Source organism: Empidonax traillii, unplaced genomic scaffold (assembly GCF_003031625.1).
Source record: "Empidonax traillii isolate 1590-97213 ecotype Southwest subspecies unplaced genomic scaffold, ASM303162v1 scaffold626:size867168, whole genome shotgun sequence".
Taxonomy (NCBI): domain Eukaryota; kingdom Metazoa; phylum Chordata; class Aves; order Passeriformes; family Tyrannidae; genus Empidonax; species Empidonax traillii.
Genome location: NW_020955819.1, coordinates 729,908 through 739,221, shown reverse-complemented (window position 1 = coordinate 739,221; position 9,314 = coordinate 729,908). Strand labels below are relative to the sequence as shown.

Genomic DNA, 9,314 nt, shown 5'->3' with positions numbered 1-9,314 from the left:
GCTTACATTAGTAAATTCAATCAAAGAGTCAGTCCTTGCTAGAGAGCTATAATAGTCAAATAAGGAATTAGACAGATGTGTCTGCTACTTTTTTTAAGCTAGTTATCGGGTTACCAAGTTAAAAGAGAATGCAAATTTAGTTCCAAGGAAAAAAAAAGCAAGAAAAAAAATCAATAAAACATCATCTAGAAACATTCAGAAACTCTAAGCTTGAAGGATACCAAGAACAGAAGCTCACTTCAGACAGTTGTGCTCACCACTAAGTGATTTGAAATATCACATGTACCAAATTCAAAAGTGGGTAACTGGAAAGGAAACTGCCACAAAACTGAACCATCAGAGATTTCCTTTAGGCATCACATGAATATAAAGCTAAATGGTAAATCAGTTCAATACGTAAAATATGCAATATCATCGTTTGAAATTACATTGATACATGATTTAAAATAAGCACCTGCATTCCCAGTAAATTACTCCAGGTCTCTAGAGTTAGAGACTTGTCCTTCAGTAGAAATACATCAACTGTATGGTCAGACTACAGAGAGACTACACTTTTGTAGGACTGAAACTATTTGGTGTATTTGTTTCCCTCCAATACTCAAAATAGGACACGCTTTGTTAGTCCTTACACTAAAAATTATAAGTATTAACTTACGGATTGCACAGTCATCAAACATTGCATACACATTTGCTGATATAAAATGTGAGATAGCAATTAAATTAACCTTTAACTTTGCACAAGTTAAAACTGTTTTCCAGAGCTGTAGCAAATTAATCCTTGCTCAAACAAATATGGCACGTTTTTTAAAAACACCCAACCTTTTTCAGAACACCAAAGGATGGCATTACATAATCCTTATGTTTGTTTTTATTAGGTTTACATCATTCACATTTCTTAGTACCTTGTTTGAAGTAACGCTTCCATCGGCGTTAGGCGATCCTGCAGCTGTCGGGACACAGCGGTTAGCAATGATGCACAAGCTGTACTACACCCTGCCAAATCTTCATCCTTTACATAATTCAGCAATACAAAATACCAGTACACAGATCCTGCATTTAAAAAAAAAAAAAATTCAGGTGAAACATGATAGGAATTTTTCACTGAGAAAGCATACTTTGAAGGATAATTAATGGAAGTGATAAATAAAATATCTAATGGCTACTGAATACAGACTAGAAAGTATTCTACCCCTTCCCCTTTTTTGAGAGACTACAATTTAGAATCATTCTGTAATCACTTATTTTCACAAGTACTTCCAATTCTCTTATCAACTAGCACATAACTGAAGGAAAAAAGCTTCTCAAGAGAGAGCTCACACACTTCCTTCATTGCTTCTACCCACAACCATCAAAATCCTCTTGATCTATTAAGGTGCTAGGCTAGGGGTTCCAATCCTATCAGAGCCAAGCCCTACCCCAGATTCAACTCTTTTTCTACTTTTATCCTCTGTTTTTTGATTGCTGTCTCCTTAATCTGTGTTTGCTGGAGTCACTGTTTACTTACAGATCAGTTCTAGGAGTACACTGTGGTGGTACTGTATGGAAACAAATCTCAGCTTCCTCCTTCTTCCCTCCTCATGCATTCCAAACTCTTTATAGCAGTGTGTTAAGTGTTTCTACCTGGGTGGTAGCACAACAAACCTTTTGGAATGCAAACTAATTTTCCCGCAAAAACCCCCAGGTGATGCCAAGCTAGAACTAATTCAACAATGTCCTAGTGTGAAAAGCAGGGCTTGCCACCCTAAATAGGTGGGTAAAGTCATCTTCCCATCCCATCTGGCACTCAAGAGTCTTCACCAAGGTGCTAAGACACCATTACTCTGCAATGTAGATAAGGAAGGAATTTAACTTGGTTAATTTCCTTTAGGTGCAGAAGAAACAAAAGTGGATTGCTAGTAGGGTATCATTTGGATAGACTGGAATAAATCTCCTAATTTTAAATAATAACAGACAATTTTGACCCTTACTTATGTCAACAAAATCTGTTGTTGTTGAACACCTTTGAAAACTCTTGCAAAACTTACTCATGCTCTTCCAGAAACGTCAGACTTGGCATTCTGGTTCAAGCAAGCTCATTTGCTTAAAATTCCTCTATCTGCAAATGCCTCCTCCATACCTAGATACCACCTGACCATATCATTCCAAGAAGCATTTTGTACTAACCGAACCACGACCTAATTCTTATCTCACAAGAGAGTCCAACCAAACATGACAAACAGCAAATATACTGTGTATGTTTTGAAGAACAACCACTGTATACGTACCACCTGTGGCAGCGGCAGGTAGAAGAGGCATATTGTCGAGCAAAGCTTTTAGAAGAACTGATCCAAACCCCTGCTGACTCGGGTCACACCTGCCATTGCTACAAAGAAACACAGAGACACTTTACTTAATTAAAAAACAAGGATGACATCTCCTCCAGAAGATGAAGCTGAAAGACTGATGTTCTTTGCAGTCATACGCTAAACACATTTTCCCTGAACAGATCTTCCAGATCTTGTTGCTTTATGAATTCCATGTCAAACAATAACAAACTCGTTTGTACAATTCAGACTGCAGGCAAATCCCCCAAATATATATAAAATAGAAATACATAAATAAAAATAAATGTAAATAACTAGCACTGACCTGATGCACAGCGCAAGAAATCGTGCACATTTGTGAGCTATGCTCCGCCCAGCTTCAAAGAAGCAAACACGTATAATATCAGAGACACATTTACGTGTCTTAGAAAGCAAACTGTCGTTTCCTTCCTTTGAGCTGTAAAGACAAGTTGCATACTTTAGAGAATCATATAAAACTTTTTTTTTTTTTTTAAGTGAACTGACTCTGAAAAATAGCCACAATAATCTGAACACAATTCCTCCCTCACCTGCCAGGTCCGTTTGAGTACACTCCAGCCAGCCAACAAAGCGTGTCAAGTACAAGACTCTGAGAGTGCTCTGTACTCAGACCATCATCTGTCTTCTTGCAAAGAGTGGTGAGCAACTTCTCATGGAACTCTGAAAACTGTAACATGGCACACCGTTGAACTCTAGGGAGGAGGAGAAGGAGATAAAAAGCAGAATTATCCAATATGGCCATTCTCCCATTAAAGTGTCCCTCCAGCTTTGTATCCTGTCATAAGAGCAGGAAAATAGAGAATCTAGATAAGTGTAAAACCAGTACACAAGTATATATAATACCTCCCATGCACACATTCCCAATCTTCCTATTTTCCGCTCATAGAACTTCCTATGTTACTATATACCTAATAACCTTCTGTGAATTTTTTCCTTCTATCAACTCGTCTAGCAACTTTTAAATGTAAACAAACTTCCACCATCCACAACACTCTTTAGCAAACATTTGCACATTCCTCTTTGCAGCCTCTTTGACCTTTTTATGCCCATTACAGTCAGTGCCACCACTGTAGGGTGGCAGCTGATAATACACTTTAAATACTATATTGTTTGCATTGAGGTCTGCAGTACCAATCCAGAGACTTTAACCACTTCTTTGAGTAACAATTTGCTGGTTAAATTTGATTCTAAACTTCTTGACAAATAATATAATCTCTGCTGCAAGAAACCAGACAATGCGGAAATAGAAAGCAAAGATGCTTCCTTTAAAGAAAAAAAAAAATCTGTCCAGATAATTTATCTACTTTACCAAGAACATTTTATATTTGCTTTTTCAAGTCAGGTAAAATAATCACTCAACATATAATTTCCTGTACGATGTTCTTCTACCACAACTTGCACAGCACAGAGCCCTCTAACTCATAATTTATAGGATTTTCCAAACAAAATAAGCTTATGAAATGACAACTTGAAACAGTGGCTTGACTTGAGCTATTTTGAAGACTAAACTTTTTATGAGAAGCGTAACTAAAGTTAATATTTCTTCAGAATTAAAAACCACCTACTAACCTTTCCTTCGAAATTGAAGTTTTTTTAAATCTTCGAATTGTTACAGAGACTTCTTGAAGTAAGTCACAGCCTCGCAGATTATCTGATTTTCTTGAAGAATTAGTGCCTTCAATTTTGCTAGATGGCTTTTCCTGATGATTTTTTTTTTGGAAAAAAAAAATTCAAAAATCACATTGATTCTGACTGATTAACTTTTATACCTTGTTCAGTGAAATGCAAACAGTTCAGTAAAATCTTTCAGCTTGAGCACTGTACTAAAATAAACTACTTTTATTCACTAGTTGCTTTAATATAGAACAACAAACTTAATAATGTCCTGTAATCTATTATGTTCTAACTATTCTAATAATGTCCTCAAGATGTATGTCATATCATCCAATCTTAGAACTACAACGATCAAGAGTAAAATACACACACACACACAGAGATCTTTGTGGAAAGATGAGGAGTATCAGCTCCTGAAAATACTCAGGCAAACAGAAGTTTCAAAAACAAGTGCTCAGAATGTAAAAGTGCAGAACAGATCTTTTCAACTAAACATGCACAAAAGAAACAACTTAAAGAGATGTTGAACTCTAATTCTTGAAGGTGTCAACACAGAGTTGTGTTTAGAAAGCAATTTTTAATAGATCTTATTCTCCTAACAGCTGTTTGGTTTTCAGATCACATAAATCACACCAAGTCCACAACTAACACACGTCTTCCTTGGCTATTCATTACCTTGCCTGCTGCAACTTTTGCCAACAATGAAGCAAGTGAATGGCCCTTGTTAGTCTGAGGTTTTAGAGGTGGTATTCTAACAACTGGTCTAATGCCACCATTGCAGATTTCTTCTGTTCCTCTGTCATTCACTGCTTTAACATGAATTAAAAATGAACGATACTTGCCACCAGCCATGCCTAAAAGTGGGAGAAAAGAAGGGGGGGAGGTGAGGAGAGAATTTGCATAGTTTACTAAAGCAAATTGTAAACAGATTTCAACTTCACAGATGTAGTGCACATGCAGAGCTCAACCATATTAATTCAGTACCTGATCATCAGTTTGAAACTGTTACACAGCAAAATTTGTCAGTGTGAAAACAAATAAATCTAAGTCTGACTACAGAAGTATGAGATGCACTTTAGTGACACATACTTCATGCAAACAGCATAATAAACTGGTTTACCTTTAACAAGCTTTGGACTTGTTAGTGTCAACATTCCAGCATGTCCTGATAGATCAAGTCCAGTAGCCAGCCATACTGGACCACAAAGTATATCCTCCTTGTGTTCCTCCAGAAATGGACACAATCTAAGACCTTAAAAAAACATGAGTAACATGGATATGAATTAGCCATAATTGTCACAAAATCTGTTAATTTGCATGGATTAAAAATACACCATGTCAAATCTGATCACTAAATACACATAACTCTACATCAAAAATTACCTGAGGTTCATTTTTAGACTTTTTCCAGTGAAATCAATAAAGGTAAACAACAGTTTTCAAACCATTTGAAGTTGTATAATGTGGATAATATATATGTAACCAGATTATCAAAGCAAGAAAATATACAACTGATGAAACAATGAAACAATATTATATATCCACAACTCTTACTTGGTCTTTACTGAAGTAGGACAGAACAGTTTAAAACAAAACAAAATAATTAATAAATTTAAAACAAGAAGACTGATTTGCTTCTCCTGTGGTATGTTCAAACTACCGAAATCATCATTCACTCATTTCTGCTGCTCCTTTCTCAGCATGGAACATCTCCTTGCAGCATTTTTATCATCCCTTGGATCCCTCCCCTCATCCTTTGCAACACCTCTCTTAGAGTCATAGAATCATAGAATGGTTTGGGTTGGAAAGGCCCTTTCTAGTCATGCTCTAGGATAAGCCTGATAACATGAGGGAAAAGGAAGTGTAAAGTAAGACTGTTAAAGACCAAGAAAAAGAATCCATAGCTCATGCTGAATCACTATAACAGACAATTTTCAGTCTGCAGCTCTCCTCACTCAGACTCAGACCCACTCTTACCGCCTTCCACAGTCTAAGAGATCTTGTGGAAGAGGGCTGGTTAACAAAAAGCTATAAAATCAGGCACAGCCAGTGTGATGTGACTCAAAGTCAACAGGACTAGTTATGAATTCTTTAGTGGCTGTTCCTTATTTTCCTTGTTTACGGCAGCAATCTCTGCAAAAGCCAGGTATGCAAAGAAAAATTATACTAAAACTAGCTAAAGAAACAAAGTAAAATACTGCTGGAACAGTTTAGAATTTTAGTTAGGAAGGTGCCCTATCAATCTACTTTATTTCTAAAATCAAATAAATACTAATCTGCTTTTTAAGTAACAAACCTCTTCAGTAGTTTGGGATTTTTTTGGTGTGTTTGTGTTAAACTTTCAACTCTTTAAGCAAACAGATCAGTGAGAGAAAAACTCTGAAGAGAGAAATAACTATATTTTAAATGACTGAGAATTCTCTGCAGAGGAATTCCAGTATATCATTTGAAAAAAGAAAAAAGCTCATATTTTAAACAAAATATAACAAGATAAATAAAACTTACATTGTGGTTCCTCTACATCCATATACTGCATTTCTTCATTGAATTCCACCAGTCCTGGTTTTCCATTTCTCTCCACTTCAATATTAAGAGCTGGAGATAAAGGAAATGTGATCTGTCTATCTACTGCTGCTTCTGGAAATAAATATATTAGAAAGATTTCAAACATTGCTCAAGGCTCGAGAAAAACAGAAGCAAGAGTTTTCATAGCAAAATTATCAGCTTTCTGCCCACAACACTATTTTTAATGTAAAACTACAAACACACAAAGGCACATTTTCCATATTAGGATTGAACTGAAGTTGCAGCAAATAGTTAGAAAAAAATACTTCTGAATGAGCTCTAAAGAGCCTGTTTTGCTTTAACACTGCCCAAATTCTTTTCCCCAATAATCAGCTGCATATTACTCCCAAGCAATGAGATTCCAATATTGAAAGTTTGATAAACTTTAAATACTTCAAACTTAAAATAACGGGATTGCTCCTGCTGAACACCAAACATTATTTTGATAAAACTTAAATACAGTCTTTTTCTCAATTAAATGGATCACATGAATCAGAGATGAAGAGGACATGCAAGCAAATAAACAAGAAGCATATACAGTGAATTAACTGCCACACCAAAACCATTAATTCCAAACTGGAAGAATTATGCCTCTGAATATTTAACTCTTTCCAGTGCTCCTGTCATTCCAAAAAATGACTGAATAAACTCTCCCCTACACATCTTCCCTAGGTCTTATGATCTTAAAATTTCAGTTCTTTTCTCCCTCTATAGAAGGAGAGAAGGGAATAGAGGGAGTTAATTGAATTTCAGTCTGAGCTTTTCATACATTTTCAAGAGCCATCAAACAATCCTGAATATTACTTCTCTCTAGGATTAGAACATTTTGGTTAAGATCCATCACAGATATAAATTATCAAGGTTTGTCTTCCCTTATAATGAAATCACTAATGCCCTATTACTTTATTCAATAGAAAAAAGGCAAATGTCACTAAGGTCCTTTCCCAAAATTTGAGAAATTGAAAAAGGGGAGGAAAGAACTGCAATGCAGTCACACTTTGGGAAGATGCTGGTTAGTCGTGCCTCCTCAATCCTACTGAATAAAAAAAAGAAAAAAAGATCTTGAAAGGCTGCCTTGCAGGCGCTCTCACATTCCCCAGTCCTTTCTAGACTAACTGACCCCCCCTTTCCATGCTTTTTCCCCCCATCTATAACAAAAAAACCCAAATTCCAGTATATGTAAGGAAGCGAAATATTTTCTAGAAGAGCTGTTATGACTTCTGATCACTATGCTGTGAGGAAAAGCATTCACAGAGAGCTCTGGCAATCTAGTTCACAGTGCAATCAAATGTCTCCAAGGAATTACCAACTTCTGAAACTCTTTGCTCAGAAATATTTAAAACCGAAGCATTAAGGAAAAGAGTTTAGCTTTTCTTCTACTGTTTTGTTCCACAGGTGAAGATTTTCAGATTGATTCTGACATCCAGATCTACAAATGGACTGAATTCAGGCTGAAAACAAAGCATGTTCCATTCAGAAGAGCAACATGGTCTATCTATCCTGTCTTTTAATTTGACAGAACTAATTTCTGCTACATGTTAAAATTAAGGTTTTACTGCAAGCATTAAAAAAAATGAAGAAACTGAAAGAACACCTGCTGTCTGCTGTCCTGCAGTCACAGCTAGCACTTCTGCTAAATCTAAACCATCTTGTGTCTTGAAAGAATTGGCTTTTCACAAAGAATATTACTATGCTAGAATATTTTGTTCTTGGATAACAACCAGTATTTAAAGGAAGCATATCCAGGACACATTTTTTTGTTGTTAAACACTGAGGGATGTTACGGAGTGGGAAGTTGTATGGATGCATGTCAATGACCTTTGGTATGCCTGTATTCCTTTTCAAAATTTATAGCTCTGTTACCCTTGTTTAACTGGGATGCTCTTACTTCGCAATCAAAAAAAAAAACAGGAAAAAAACCACGACTTTTAGGATCAGGATCATTCTTGCTGTTCTCCCCAACACATTTTATATCCACCAACAAATATGATAATATCCGACACTAAGATTTCTGGGAAGTACTCAGTTCCCAGAAGCTTTTGGAAAAGAGGTGGCCAGATGAAGATAACCAATTAATGCCTCAATAAGAGGAGGTGCTGCATGTAATATCTTCCTCTCCTAGCAGACAGTGCAGCAGGACGTGCAATGAACACTCTTACCACAGGAAAATCCCAATGGAAGCAAAAACTTCCACGTCAGAGAACTGACTTTTCAATTTACACTATCTCCTCATAGGTTCCCTGAGAGGTAGTAAGATGCACAGTCCAGTTAGGAGTCTTCCCAAGGCAAGAGTGTTCCTAACTTTGGCCTCCTCTGTCAAAGCTGCAAGGAACAAAAGATGAAATTATACTGCAGCTTTCCCAGAGCTTAGTTAATGAGCCAAAGGATGAGAGAATTCCCAAGGAAGCCAGGTTTTTTCTACTGCCATGAAGAAAAGCCTTGTCATTTTCTCACTGGCAAAAAATTTCCTTCTGTGACTTGGAATGATATATTGTAATTTTTTTTTTTACATACCAAGACCTTAGAAGAGCATCACTTGTTTTATCAGTCAGTCTCTAAGATGATTTACAATTGACAAATGTATTTTTTTAATGACTGTAGGATTCAAGTAGTATAGAATAATAGCTGAGTTTTGAGCTATGTGTTTTCATTTGTATAAATGTCAGGATTTTCAAACTGTTTTCACTCAAAACATGATAAGTGAAAACAGCCTATGATGCTGAGAAACACAATAACATGGAAATAAGTAAAACTGGAATACTTACACAATTTCAAGCAATTTTTCTGACATCA

At 36.2% G+C, this 9,314-nt stretch overlaps 1 protein-coding gene across 1 annotated transcript in view; it reads right to left on the bottom strand.

The window, feature by feature from the left end:
- BIRC6 (baculoviral IAP repeat containing 6) overlaps positions 1 to 9,314 on the bottom strand; it is a 157,671-nt gene that overhangs the window by 114,249 nt on the left and 34,108 nt on the right. Inside the window, exons 17-24 of the mRNA XM_027898852.1 lie at positions 6,462 to 6,593; positions 5,077 to 5,208; positions 4,632 to 4,810; positions 3,912 to 4,042; positions 2,873 to 3,034; positions 2,629 to 2,760; positions 2,265 to 2,362; positions 903 to 1,050 (exon numbers count right to left, since the gene is read on the bottom strand). Coding sequence (XP_027754653.1) covers positions 903 to 1,050; positions 2,265 to 2,362; positions 2,629 to 2,760; positions 2,873 to 3,034; positions 3,912 to 4,042; positions 4,632 to 4,810; positions 5,077 to 5,208; positions 6,462 to 6,593 — 1,114 coding nt within the window. The remainder of the gene's footprint in view (positions 1 to 902; positions 1,051 to 2,264; positions 2,363 to 2,628; positions 2,761 to 2,872; positions 3,035 to 3,911; positions 4,043 to 4,631; positions 4,811 to 5,076; positions 5,209 to 6,461; positions 6,594 to 9,314) is intronic.